At 52.8% G+C, this 14,015-nt stretch overlaps 1 protein-coding gene across 1 annotated transcript in view; it reads left to right on the top strand.

Moving 5' to 3' along the window:
- Slc13a2 (solute carrier family 13 member 2) overlaps positions 1 to 14,015 on the top strand; it is a 26,642-nt gene extending 12,627 nt beyond the window's left edge. Inside the window, exons 2-12 of the mRNA XM_006977476.4 lie at positions 3,971 to 4,099; positions 6,011 to 6,147; positions 6,242 to 6,441; positions 7,395 to 7,566; positions 7,688 to 7,810; positions 10,370 to 10,588; positions 10,771 to 10,859; positions 11,090 to 11,211; positions 12,082 to 12,243; positions 12,889 to 13,026; positions 13,463 to 14,015. Of these exons, the coding sequence (XP_006977538.2) occupies positions 3,971 to 4,099; positions 6,011 to 6,147; positions 6,242 to 6,441; positions 7,395 to 7,566; positions 7,688 to 7,810; positions 10,370 to 10,588; positions 10,771 to 10,859; positions 11,090 to 11,211; positions 12,082 to 12,243; positions 12,889 to 13,026; positions 13,463 to 13,630 (1,659 nt within the window). The 3' untranslated portion in view covers positions 13,631 to 14,015. The remainder of the gene's footprint in view (positions 1 to 3,970; positions 4,100 to 6,010; positions 6,148 to 6,241; positions 6,442 to 7,394; positions 7,567 to 7,687; positions 7,811 to 10,369; positions 10,589 to 10,770; positions 10,860 to 11,089; positions 11,212 to 12,081; positions 12,244 to 12,888; positions 13,027 to 13,462) is intronic.

Genomic DNA, 14,015 nt, shown 5'->3' with positions numbered 1-14,015 from the left:
AAAGTATGATAAGATGTGGCAAGGTATGATGATGTCTGGAAATGTATGGTAAGGTGTTATAAGGTTTTGTAAGGTATGGCAATTCATGGTAAAGTGTAGTAAGGTATGGTTTCTAGTGAATGCTTACCAGTTTGAACATTATGATGTAGAGGGCCCATAATGAAGCCATCTGTGGGCCAGGACAATCTATGCTGACCTTGCTGGCTATGCTCATAATCTTCACAAGATGCTCCCAGAGAGACAGCATAGTTCTTCCATCTAAGCTCGTGGATCCCCAGGATTCCACATCCCAGCCGAGAACCCATAATCCAGAAGGAACAAGCGAGCAAGGTTCACCATGCTTTGGCAGACTGCTAGGGAGGTGGATCAGGGACACAGGTCTAAAGCCACCAGGGCCAAGGTGGGGCTTTGAGAACAGATACATTGGCACAGCCATCAAGGGTGAGCGTGGGAGCCACACGCTAAACATACAGGTGCCCTGAGCTCTCCAGGCTGCACCTTGGCAGTGTGAGCATGAGGTCTCAAAAATAAAGCACCTTACCTGGGTGTGGTGGCACACACCAGAAGGCTTAGGCAGGAGGGTGGCATGGGCCCAGGAGTATGCCTCAGCCTCCCAAATGCTGAGATTACAGGCCTGAGGCACCCCCATACTGGGTGAGGGCTTGGGGATTAGTTCAATTGGTAAAGGTCTTACCACACAAGCATAAAGACACAAATTTGATCCCTAGCATCCACATAAAAATCTAGGCATGGCCGGGCGGTGGTGGCGCACGCCTTTAATCCCAGCACTTGGGAGGCAGAGCCAGGTGGATCTCTGTGAGTTCGAGGCCAGCCTGGGCTACCAAGTGAGTTCCAGGAAAGGCGCAAAGCTACACAGAGAAACCCTGTCTCGGAAAACCAAAAAAAAAAAAAAAAAAAAAAAAAAAAAAAAAATCTAGGCATGGGCTGGAGAGATGGCCCAGTGGTTAAGGGCACTGGCTGCTCTTCCAGAGATCCTGAGTTCAATTCTCAGCAACCATATGGTGGCTCACAACCATCCGTAATGAGATCCGGTTTCCCCTTCTGACTATAGGCATACATGCAGGCAGAACACTGTATTATACACGATAAATAAATAAACCTTAAAAAAACAAATCCAGGCATTGAGGCACATCCTAGTAACCCAAGTGCTGGGAAGTGGAGATGGGATCCCTGGGGCTCACTGGACAGCCAGCCAAGCCTACAGGTAAACTGCAGGCCAGTGAGAAAACCAGGCTCAAAACACATAAGGTAGATGGCTCCTGAGGAACAACATTGGATGTTGACCTCTAGCCTTCACACACACACACACACACACACACACACACACACACACACACACACACACACACACACACACACAGAGCAAAGTGAAGGCCCTTGCTAAATCCAGGCGATAGGAGGTGGCCGGCCCTGAGTTGTTTGGTTTCAGAACTCCAGTTCATGTCTCTGCCTCTCCAGTCACAGGGTGTCTGAGCTTCCTGCAAAGGGGAAGAACTGAGCATCATAGGTGGAGGCTAAAATTGAGAGCTCAGGACCCAGATGGCCTGGTTTGCCTGCTTACTATTTGCGGGACTTTAACGTGTTGACCTAATTAATCTGCATCTTTCCCTTTTCTTTTCTTTTCTTTTCCTTTCTTTTCTTTTCTTTCTTTCTTTTTTGTTTTGTTTTTTATTGGGGGGTGTTTTGTTTTGTGTTGTTTTGGCTTTTGATTTTTTGAGACAGAGTTTTTCTGTGGAGCCTTGACTGTCTTGGGACTCACTCTGTAGACCAGGCTAGCCTTGAACTCAGAGATCTGCCTGCCACTACCTCCCAAGCACTAGGATTAAGGGTGTCCACCACCACTGACTGGCTGCATCTTTATCTTTTCATCTGTGAACTGGGGAGAGCATCTGGGACCTCAAGGAACAACTGAATGTTACTGAAAAGCATTCAAAACCCACAGGTCACACACGGGGCTTGGCAGGGAGACGGCTTGGGATGCTCCCAGGGCATTCTTCTGGAATCAGCAGTGGTGACCCCTAACCTCCTTCTGTCTCTGGCCAGACAGTTCTAGGGTTGGAGCCACAAGGGTCCAGAGGGGATGGCCTGCCCTTAGTCCAAGGGGTGGGTAGGCAGTTGTCTGTCCAGGGCAAGTACAGCGGAGCAAGGAAAAACTGGCATCAGCAGAAACCAGGTTGAGAAAGGAGGTGGATCTCTGGTCAAGGGTCGTGGGGACCTATCCCTGAGCTAACGAGTTCAGGTCCAGTGCTAGAAGGGGTAGAGGTTCAGTGTTCAATCAATACCTGGCATCACTAAATAGATGAGAGACAGTCAAGAGCGTGGCACACGGGGCGGCTCCAAGAGCGAGCACCTTCCTATCTCTTTCCAGGGCGTGTCCTCTGGAGCCCTTGGCCTTATGCAATCCTGCCACTCAACCCGATCGCCTGTCCTAACTCTGCCACTCCTTAGCTCTCCTGAGACCTTGAGCAAGCCACTTGCTCTCGGGCATATCCATAAAGTGAGACCACCACACCCACCTTAATGGTGCTTATGTTTTCAACCCCGAAGTCCTAAAAGTTGCTCAATAACAACTTCCTCTTCCCTCGGTCCTCTCCTCCCCACTCTCCAAGAAACTCTGTCCCAGCATCAGAGTACCAAGGTTGCGGGGTGCTAAGGGCGAGCCTAGTGAAAAAAGAAGGCAAACAGTTGGATGGATAAGAGAGGAGGGTCCTGGCCCACAACCTATAAACCCCCCCGCTGTTCCTTCCTCGGCAAACAGTCTGGGCAGGCACACCTGCCCAGAGGCCTCCCTCTGGCTAATCATTCCCTGGCCCTGGGAGAGGCTCTGCCAAGGAGGCTGGACCCCTGATGTCTTGGGCCCATGTCTGCCCTCCGTCTAGTCTGGGCTTGAGGTCAGGATCTGTGGGCCTAAAGAAGGAAAGGGGGAGTTTCTGGTACCCAAAGTCTATGCCTCAAAGTCACCCCAAATTCTTTGCACAATGCAGGGACAGGAGAAGCTCTCAAATAAACTGTAAAATTGAACTGTGCCTTGGTTTATGTGCTGAGCAGCCCAAGCAAGAGGCAGATCTTCCCCCCAAAACTCCAGAGGATTCCTTCCCTTGGACAAGATTAGCTTCAACACTGAGGGTCCAAGGATCCAGATGCCACCAAGCTGACCCTGTCATGGGGTAGAGCTCAGAGGCAGAAGGCTTTGCCTAGCATGCACAAGGCCCCAAGTTCAACTCTGACCCAAGAACCACTAAGTAAAGAAATAAACATGAGATGAAGAGGATCAAGGTCCTGGGCGGGATGTTTTTCTCCGGCAACCCTCTTCTCAGCTGCCTCCCGGGGAACCCTGGAGTCTTCTTGAGCTACACGAGGCCTGTTAACATGCCCAGGCCCCAAGCTCAGAGACAAGAGGACACTTTGTCTTGTTTGGTTTGGCACTGGGTCTCATTGGTGGCACACACCTTTAATCCCAGCTCTTAGGAGGCAGAAGCAAGCAGACCTCTGTGAGTTCAAGACCAGCCTGGTATACATAGTGAACTCCAGGCTAGCCAGTGCTACACAGCAAGACTCTATTTCAAAACAAATAACAACAAAGATGAATGAACCCAAACTCGAGATAGCATCTCATGTCTAGTCTGGGCTGTCCTCAGACTCGCTGTGTAGCCAAGGATGAGTTTGAACTCCTGAACAGCTTGCCTCTACCTCCTGAATGCTGGCTCTTACAGGCTATGTGGTGTTTGGGATTATATACAATGCACTATGTGTGCTAGAACACTCTACCAACCGAGCCACACCCCTGGCTTTCCTTTGCTTATTTCCATTTTGAGATGGGGACCTTGGACTTGGAAATCAAGCGTTCCCAAGCTCTCCTCATGCTGGTACAGATGGCCTGCGTTCTCTCGTGGGCAGAAGGGAATGCAGCTGCACCTTCTAACCCCTCTCTCTGCCTCCCCCCCCCCAGGAAGCCTACTGTGCTTACTCCATCATCCTCATGGCACTGCTGTGGTGTACCGAGGCCCTGCCCCTGGCTGTCACCGCCCTATTCCCCATCATCCTCTTCCCCCTGATGGGTATCATGGACGCCTCTGAGGTGAGCACCCCCATCCACAGGTGGAAAGGCTACAGGGAAGGGGGGGGGATCTTCCCTAGAGCCTTGGAACCAAGGGAGCCACCTCACAAGGTCATGGAAGAAGGCACAGGGCATAGGAGACAATCAGCAAGGAAGCAGAGAGCATTCTAGAAACACGTGTGGTTGTTGTGAGAGTCCCTTCACAATAGGAGGGATGAGCCGTGCCTGACAGGCACAAAGCCTGCAACAAGCTGGCGATGAAAGCCAGCTGAAGAACTCCCGACAGCTGGTCCTGCTAGCACACTGCTGCAAGCCTGGCACTGGGAGGCTGAACCAGGAGGGTCTTAAGTTCAAGACCAACCTGGGATACCTAGGTAGACCCTGTCAAAAGCAAACAAAAAGATAAACTGCCATCTGTCTCTGTATGCACAGAGACAAAGTGAGGGTTTTTTTTTTTTTTTTCTGAGACACCCTTTAGATGTCAAGATCCCAGGATTCTCAATGCTCTTACTTAAGATGTATAGTGTTTTCATAGAGCCTCAAGCGCCCTCCTTGTGATACCCAAATATGAGGAAATCATTGCTATAATGTATTGTTTAGAAAACAGGGCTGGGGAGGTGGCTCCGCAGATAAAGGCACTTGCTGCCTGGCCTCACACCGTGAGTTCAATGCCTGGGATCCGCTTAGTGGACGAAGAGACCGACTCCTGCAATAGATCTTCTGACCTCCACACTCTAGCCATGGTATACGTATACACACACACACACACACACACACACACACACACACACACACACACAAGTAAATTAATGTAAAACAAATTTTAAAGAAAATAACAAAGAGGAAAGTCTGTACACATTCAGTATAAATGCAATTCTGCCTGAGTGTTTCTGTACAAGGGTGCCTCATCCATGAGGGCAGACCCCACATACAAAAGTCTAACAGAGGACCAGCTGTATATATAGATATATAGATATATATAGATATATATAAATATAGATAGATAGATAGATAGATAGATAGATAGATAGATAGATAGATAGATATTTAAAAATTTATGTATTGGATGTGTGTATTTTGTCTGTGTGTATATGTGTATGTGTGTATGTGTGTATGTGTGTATGTGCATCGCATTTGTGCCTGGTACCTTCAGAGATCAAGAGGAGATTGGGTCCCCTGGAACTGGGATTACAGATGGTTGTGAGCTGTGGTGTGGGCACTGAGAACCGAACTCAGGTCCTCTAGAAGAGCAGTGAGTGCTCTTAACTGCTGAGCCGACCCTCCAGCCTCCGACTATATACTTCTAATGTAATGGCTCTTAAGTTTGAATTGCACCAGAACCCCTGGACTGAGGAACAAAACATACAGACAGGCCTGCCTCTGAGCTGACTCGGATCTAAAGGGGTTTTCATCTCCATCCTAACCCCCCTCTTCTTTTTCCTCCTCTTCCCCCCCCCCATTCTCTCTCTTTGTTTTTGCTTCCTCTTCCCCATCTTCTTCCTTCTCTTATTCTTCCTCCTTCATTTTAACACCGGGTGTTGCCGTGTAGCCCAGGCTGGCCCAGAATTCTTCCTGTTCCTGGGGTTTCAGCACAGCTACCAGGCCTGGCTGAGCATTTTGTTTATAACAAGTCTCAGGTGATGGGGATGATAGTGGTAGAGACCACACACACTGTCCAGGAAGAGCAGGGAATTAGTTCTCTTCCAAGCACCTGGATTCAGGCTACAGCCTCCCAGTCTTGGAGGGGACAAAAGCGGTGAGTTTGACAGGAACCTGGCTCCTGTGGAATGTCTGATTGCCCAAAGGCCATTTCCATTTGGTTCTGAGATCTCAGGGGATTACCAGTTTGTGAGGATGTCGTGACTGGTCCGCATAAGCTAGGTGGTATCAGGGAGGAGACCCCAGAGTCTCAGATACATCCTCACTCCCCAGGTCTGCGTAGAGTACTTCAAGGACACCAACATACTGTTCTTTGGGGGGCTGATGGTGGCCATCGCCGTGGAACATTGGAACCTGCACAAACGCATCGCCCTCCGAGTGCTCCTTATCATTGGAGTGCGGCCTGCCCTGTGAGTCCGTGTGATTCTGGGTGGGAGAAACATGCTGGCATCCCATGTCTTGAAGGCAGCTGGAATGGCAGTGTGTCTGTCTGTTTGCCTCTAGGCTGCTTCTGGGCTTCATGCTGGTCACGGCCTTCCTCTCCATGTGGATTAGCAACACGGCCACCACAGCCATGATGTTGCCCATCGGGCATGCGGTTCTGGAGCAGCTTCAGGGCTCGCAGAAGGACGTGGAGGAGGGCACTGACAACCCTGCCTTTGAGCTCCAGGAAGCAAGTCCCCAGAAGGAGGTGACCAAACTTGGTAAGAGACCTGAAGCAGACCCCACCCCCAGACCTGAAGTAGACCTTGCCCCCAGACATGACTGCTATTCCCAGAGGCCCATGGGAAAAGAGACAGGCAAGTGACCAACCCATCCAGGTCTTCCTGAGGCTTTCCCACATTTAAAATGCCAGTGGAGTCTGCTGAGATACGTCAGGAGTAATGGTGCCTGCCACCAAGCCTAAAGATCTGAGATTGAGTCCCAGGACCTACATGATGGAAAGAGAGAACTGACTCCTGAAAGCTGTCCTCTGACTTCCATATGTGCACTGTGGCGCGCGCGTGTGTGTGTGTGTGTGTGTGTGTGTGTGTGTGTGTGTGTGTGTGCGCGTGTACACGTGCGTGCATGCGTGTGTGTGTGTGTGCATGTGTGTGTGTGTACGTGCGTGCATGCGTGTGTGTGTGTGTGTGTGTGTGTGTGTGCATGTGTGTAGTAGTAGTAATAATAATGTTTCAAAAATATTAAATGCGAAAATCCATGGGCTAGGGATGTAGCATGTGTGAGACCCTGGATTCTATCCTCAGCACCACAAAATAGTAATAATAACAGCAACAACAATAATAAAGACTGGCCACAAATCTAAGCGTCCTATGCTAGCACATCCTTCATTCCTAGCAATCCAAGAGTCTGGTGAGAAGTGGGCTGAAGTCTGGGGAACAGGAAGTGCCCTGGGCTTCCTCCCTCCTGCTTGGTCTAGGTAACCCTCTTCGCTTCTCTATGCCTCAGTTTCCCAAGAGCATTTGAACCAGATTGGGTCTGAGAACACTCCCAACCCAAAGCTCCAGAGAATGTTGGAATCTGGGCACAGTCTCTGTCCCCCTGGCAACTCAAGTCCAGCTGTTCACTGCCCAGGGGCCCTGGAGGCCACAGGACCCAGCCAGGATTCCTGCAGTTAGCCTCGCACCTGTCCCCATGAGCTTTCCCTTGCTCGCAGATAATGGACAGGCTGTATCTGCCTCTTCGGAGTCAAGAGCGCAGAAGACCCAGGACCATCTCCGCTTCAGCCAGGGCCTGAGCCTCTGCATTTGTTACTCGGCCAGCATCGGGGGCATCGCCACCCTGACGGGCACCACGCCTAACCTGGTGCTCCAAGGCCAGGTCAACTCGTGAGTGCCTGAACTGGGGGAGGGGCCTGGTGAATGGGGACTTGCACTCTTGCTCAGGGGAAAACGGGACCAGGCAGTTTCAGGGACCATGTCACACAACAGCCCATGTCCTCTTCGCCAGGCTCTTCCCCCAAAATGGCAACGTGGTGAACTTCGCGTCCTGGTTTGGTTTTGCCTTCCCCACCATGATCATCTTGCTGCTGTTGGCTTGGATATGGCTGCAGGTCCTCTTCCTGGGCTTCAAGTAAGTGGTGCCATAGATAAGAGAAGCCCAGTCTCCTGCCTGTACCCCTAGGAGCCTCTGGCTCATCCAGACAAGGTGGGAACCAAGCCATGAGAAGCCTTCTCCCTCTCTAATGTGGCCTCCCGTGCCAGGGAATGGGCAAGCTGAGGAGGAATGGTGAATTCTGGCATTGAAAATCATGTCTCGTGTGTGTGTGTGTGTGTGTGTGTGTGTGTGTGTGTGTGTGTGTGTGTGTTCATTCTTATGTATGGACAGGTGCATGTGCCACATGTTTATATGAGTGTGTAGGATGACTAGAGGTTGACATTAGCTGTCCTCAATCATTTTCTCCCTTATTTTTTGAGACAGGGTCTCTCAATGAACATTAGAACTCATCCAGGTTTCAATGACTAGCCAATGAGCCCCAGGGACCCTTTGGTCTCGGCATCCCTACTGCCATTTTTTATGTATAAGGGCTGGGGCCTGAACTCAGATCTTGACGCTTACATGGCAAGCATCTTACTGACTAAACCGACTTTCCAGCCCTGAAAACCTCATCTCCTGTTCCCCCAACCCCGCCAGTCAGGCACCTTCCCATAATGCTCCATGTCCGGATGGGCACTTGGGGATTCCACACAGTCAGCTAGAGAAGCATTTGAGGTGATCCTTCTGTTTGCCTGTTCATGGACTGGACACTAGGACTCCCACACTTTAGGCAGTCTCTATCCTTGCCCTGATGAGTGGTGATGCAGTGGGAGCCATAAGGAAGGGGAGCACAGGGAGCAGGCATTCCAGAAGTTCCTGGACATGGATCTGAGCTGATTCTTGCAAGACTGATAGAAGCCAGGTATAGAAGTGGGGGAAGGCATCCAGGCAGGAGAGGCGTGAAGCACAGAGGCCAGAAAGACCTGGGTGTGTCTGAAAATGCTGCTTCCCGGGGAGGGGGGGAGGCGGGGGGGGGGGGGGTGAAGTGCAAAGAGAAAAATGAAATGCAAGAGGCTGTCAGGGGACAATCACAGAGGACTTTGTGTGTCACATATAGTTGGGACCTTGTCCTTGAGCCCAAGATAAGGAGGTAAATTTTATTCTACATGCAACCCTGAGTTACTCCTCCTTCCAGTTTGGAGACCTATGTTGAGAAGTATTAGGTAGCTGGTACATACCTGTCACCTCAATACCTGGGGAGCTGAGGCAGAAGATTGTGAGTTCAAGGCCAGCCTGGGTTACATAAAGTCCTGTCTTAAAAACTTAAAATGAGCCGGGAGGCAGTGGATCATGCCTTTAATCCCGGCACTCAGGAGACAGAGCCAGGCAGATCTCCGTGAATTCGAGGCCAGCCTGGTCTACAGAGGGAGATCCAGGACAGGCACCAAAGCTACACAGAGAAACCCTGTCTCCAAAAAAACAAAAGCCAAACAAACAAACAAAAAAACCTGGAGTTGGGGATTTAGCTCAGTGGTAGAGCACTTGTCTAGCAAACACAAGGCCCTGGGTTCAGTTCTCAGCTGGGGGGGAGACACCTAAAATGAAGTAAATAGTCAGAGACTCTGCTAAGGCTCCGCTGACCCCAAGTCTGTACTCACTTAGTGATGTCAGCCGGGCACACAGACGAGAGCGGCCATCTGAGTATTACTGGGGTGTGAGGCACTGTTCACCCATCCTTTCTGGGCAGAGAGGAGCCACAGCGAGCTGTTAAGCTGTACTTTGAACAGATCGCTTGGGCAGGTGCGGGGAGGCTGGATTAAGGTTGGGAACTGGTGTGAAGCAAGGGAGAAGTTGATGAGGTCAGCACAGGGTTGGATTCTGCGAGGAGTCAGGGATGTGCGGAACATGGTCTTTGCCCGGAGAAACTCACAGACCAGCGGGCGATAAGATTTATCCAAGTGGAAAGCTGAATGCCAGCGTGAGCTAAAGCAACAGTACAAGGAGGCGGGCGAAGCCTTCTGAAAGGCTAAGGACTAGGACGGTATTGCTGAGGCTGGCAGGGATACCCAGGGAGGGAAGGGAGCAGTTTCTGGAACATTAATGAGAAGGGAAGCTCAGAATCAGGACCTGAAGGACACTCGAGTCTGGGCCAACATCCTTCTCACTCTGGGCAGAAAGGGCTCAGCACAAGAGACCCTTCAGAGGAAGGGTGATCACAGGGAAGATGAAGAAAATGCAGCTTTCTTGTTGAAGAAAAAAACCACAATCCCAAGTCGGGAATGGTGGCACACACCTATAACCCCAGCGCTCAGGAGGCTGAGACAGGAGGATCAGAAGATGGAGACCAGCTCGGGCTAAAAACTAAACAAAGGGTTAGAAATGTAAGACAGTAGAGAGTTTGCCTAGCATGCATGAAACCTAGGTTTGGCTCCAGTTCCACATAATCTGGGCATGATAATGTAAGCCTGGAAATCAAGGTCAGCCTGGGCTACGTGAGGCCCTGTTGAGGTGGGGGCATGGGGAGGTACCATGCCGTGATGTCTCTCTGGGTCTTGGACTCTTTTCTAGAGCTGTAAAGCCAGGACCTTAGGGTTTTGCCCCATGCCTGGTACAGACCCTTCACACACTGCCCCCCCCCCCCACTTCTGCTTGCAGCTTCCGGAAGAACTTTGGCTTTGGGGAAGGGGAGGAAGAGCGAAAGCAAGCAGCCTTCCAGGTCATCAAGACCCAGCACAAGCTGCTGGGCCCCATGAGCTTTGCAGAAATCACCGTCACTGTCCTCTTTATTATTCTGGTGGTGCTCTGGTTCACCAGAGAGCCAGGCTTCTTCCCAGGCTGGGGTGACACGCTTTTCGCCAACGAAAATGGGCAAAGGTGAGACCTGCCAGGGGGCAGGAGGGGAGACTCCCCGGGACTCCACACTAGAGAGCAAGGAAAGGAAGGCAGAAGGAGGGAAGAGAGTTGAGAGGGACAGGATGTCTCCCCTGGGGCCTCTCACCAGGCATGTGACGACAGGGACCCTTCTCTGTCCTCCTTCCTTCCTACCTCTCCCACAGCATGGCATCCGATGGGACAGTGGCCATCTTCATCAGCCTGATTATGTTCATCATGCCCTCCAAGATTCCAGGACTGATCCAGGACCCAAGTAAGCCACATCGGCAGGAGCTAGCAAAGCCTAGAGGGTTGGGCTGACCTGCCAAGACAAAGGGACTCGGGGACAGAGTTGGGATACTACAGGGATGGAGACTGAGGGACACCCTTCTACCTGGCTCAATAGGAACCCGCTTGATAGGAACCCACTCAGGAAGGCCTCAAGTGGCGGGGAGGGAAAGCCTTTTGACTTTTGGTGACCACCCTTGTCTGCTTGGGGAGTAGAAAAACCAGGGAAGCTGAAGGCTCCTCCTGCCATCCTCACCTGGAAGACAGTGAACGATAAGATGCCCTGGAATATCGTGATCTTGCTGGGTGGGGGCTTCGCCCTGGCCAAAGGCAGTGAGGTGAGAGCCTGTCTGAGGGAAACCCTGGGATAGTCCCACACCAGCCTTAGGTACCTTTCCCCAGCCCAAAGAAGAGTAGGCCTTTCTCAGCGATGCACCCCACCCGCACACCAGCCACGTATTCCTGAAGCCAATGCGATAAGCCTGAGCACCGGCAAGGCTAGCGTCGGCTTAATGCAGTACCAGATGAAGCCTCCAGGGGGCGCAAGATAACAACCTTCCAGGAACCGGAGCGTCTTTCTCTTGACCCTCCATCCAAAAGAGCTGAAATTCTGGATACTGCTGAGCTAAGGGTTGGTGCAGGAGACTCCTGGGTCTGTGGTTAGCGTGTCCACAGACTGTACCAGACACTTTGCTTGGTGTGGAGGACACAGGAACTCAGCGCTGGGCATAGCGTTAGTGTCAGGTCCCACGGCCTGGCATGACAGTGCTCCGGGACGGACCAGGCGCTCTTCCTGCCCTGGGATTCACCTATTTTCCCAAGAGCCTCTTCCCTGTCTCTTCAAGTCCCACCACCACCACCACCACCACCACCACCACCAAAAGCAAGGTCCCTTCAGCCCTAACGCTTAGCAGGGAGAGGGCTCAGGTGATCCAGGAGCTTCAAGAGAGTCAGGAAAGCTAGGTGGTCACACCACAAATCGCCAGGTTTCCCACTAGAACTCCCGCCCCGCTCCCCATCCCATCCTACTGGTTCCAAGGAGCAACAGGGAGCCCCCTTGGACCTAGCTGGGTACTGACTTCCTTCGGAGTTGTTTGAATTGAAGGCCACGAAGTGCGGGCAGGGCCAGGGCCTCCCAGAGTTCCAGCTGAGGACCTGGGGACCTCGGGCCGTTCTGCCTCATATATGCCACCTCCTCCCGCCATCAGAGATCAGGTCTGTCTGAGTGGCTGGGAGACAAACTGACCCCGCTGGAGAGCATACCGCCGGCAGCCACAGCGGTCATCCTCTGTCTGTTGATTGCGGTCTTCACCGAATGCACCAGTAATGTGGCCACCACTACGCTCTTCCTGCCCATCCTGGCCTCCATGGTGAGCTGACACTGCAGCTTCCTCCAGGAAGCCCTCCTGCCTGTTCTCTACCCGCCTCCCCCCCACCCCTCCTACCCCCCACCCCCCGCCCAACTAGTCAGAGTGGCTGGTCTAAGCCTCCTCTCCAGCTTGGAGAGACAGCACCCCTCCTAAAGTTCCCCCTCCTCCAGATGCTGAGCTCTTAGGTCCCAAGGCCTTCTGGCCTCTGAGTCACCTGTCCCAAGTGACATCACTCTTTGAGTATCCCAGTGGGGCTGGCTGGAGGCCTCACCCACCTCCCCACCCAATCCCTGTTCTGGTCATTCCAGATGTGACGGGGGTAAAATTGCTCCCTGGAGCGTCCCCAGCCCCTTCCTCCTCAGGTGTGTTCCCACAGCCTTTGATGACACCTCCTGAGCCCCTTTGAGATTGGTTTTATGGGCCTCTCCCCTCACTACACCCCACAGGGCAGGGCAGCACATTCATCTCCTCCAAGAGGTCAAGGGGCCCTCTCCAGGTCACCCAGAGCACTCTGCCCAGGAATTGGGTTCATGACCAGAAGGGGGAGGGGGGCAGCCCCCACAAAGTGAAGAGACCGAGGAACCGGGACCCGGCCTCCTCCCTGAGCCTGGACCAGGGTCAATTGTACCCACTGTCACCCTCCAGGCACAGGCCATCTGCCTTCACCCCCTTTATGTCATGCTGCCCTGCACCCTGGCCGCCTCCCTGGCTTTCATGCTTCCCGTGGCCACGCCGCCCAACGCCATTGTCTTCTCCTTTGGAGGCCTCAAAGTGTCCGATATGGTGAGTGGCAAGCAGGTCGGAGTGCCCAGCCCTCCACCTGCCCGGTCTCAAGGTACTAGAAAGCAGCTGAAGGACACTGAGGTTCCCAGAGAAGAGCTGGCCCTGAGGGTGGGGGACAGCAGGAGTGGTCATCTTTGTGGTCACAAATGCAGGGAGGGGACATTCGGAAGTTCAGGGACGGGGGGGGGGGGCAGGATCCCCACTTAATGAAATGGCCTAAGAGAAAACAAGGCTCAGAGCCCCAGAAGCTTATAAGGAACCCCCACTTTCCCTGTCAGGATGGGCAGTCAGATAAGGGACAAAGACATTGCCTAGCACTGCCGTTTAGACTGAAGGCCGGACGTTCCCAAGGAGGGCTTTGCTGCGGGGAGGGGTCCTGAGCACCCCTGACGGCTGAGGAGTGGCCTCTGATTCACATTGGTTTGCCTCACCCTAGGCCCGCGCCGGATTCCTGCTCAATATCATCGGGGTGCTGGCCATCACGCTGTCCATCAACAGCTGGAGTATCCCCATCTTCCACCTGGACACGTTCCCCTCCTGGGCCCACTCCAACACAAGCCAATGCCTTCTCAGCCCGTCCAACTCCACCGTACCAGGCCTCTAGCCTCGGCTACCACCTCGCTCTGCTGGGGAAAGCCCACCGGTGCCACTCCTCAGAGCCAGGAGAGGGCGCCTCAAACGCCAAGGCCCGGGCCAGTGGAGAGTCAGCCGGCGCATGTGCAATCGTGTATTCCCGTGTCTGCAAAGATCGTGTGTGTGCTCTCTCTCTCGGGTACAGAGGAAGATGCTCGTGTTCCCGTGGGCTGTGCGGGACGCGCGCGTGTGGTATGGCCTAAGGGCGCCTCGGGGGTTTTATGCATGGTGACAGCGCCCACCCTCTGTCTCCCAACTAGGCCTCCAGACCTCTTTGCACTGTATTTATTGAAACTCTGGGCTGGAGGCGCCTGGGAGCGGGAACTCCAAGGTTCATTAAAGACTTTTTCAGTAGA

The sequence above is a fragment of the Peromyscus maniculatus genome, chromosome 8 (assembly GCF_049852395.1).
Source record: "Peromyscus maniculatus bairdii isolate BWxNUB_F1_BW_parent chromosome 8, HU_Pman_BW_mat_3.1, whole genome shotgun sequence".
Classification (NCBI taxonomy): domain Eukaryota; kingdom Metazoa; phylum Chordata; class Mammalia; order Rodentia; family Cricetidae; genus Peromyscus; species Peromyscus maniculatus.
The sequence above is the reverse complement of the archived record's forward strand: the minus strand, read 5'-3'. Positions and strand labels throughout refer to the sequence as shown.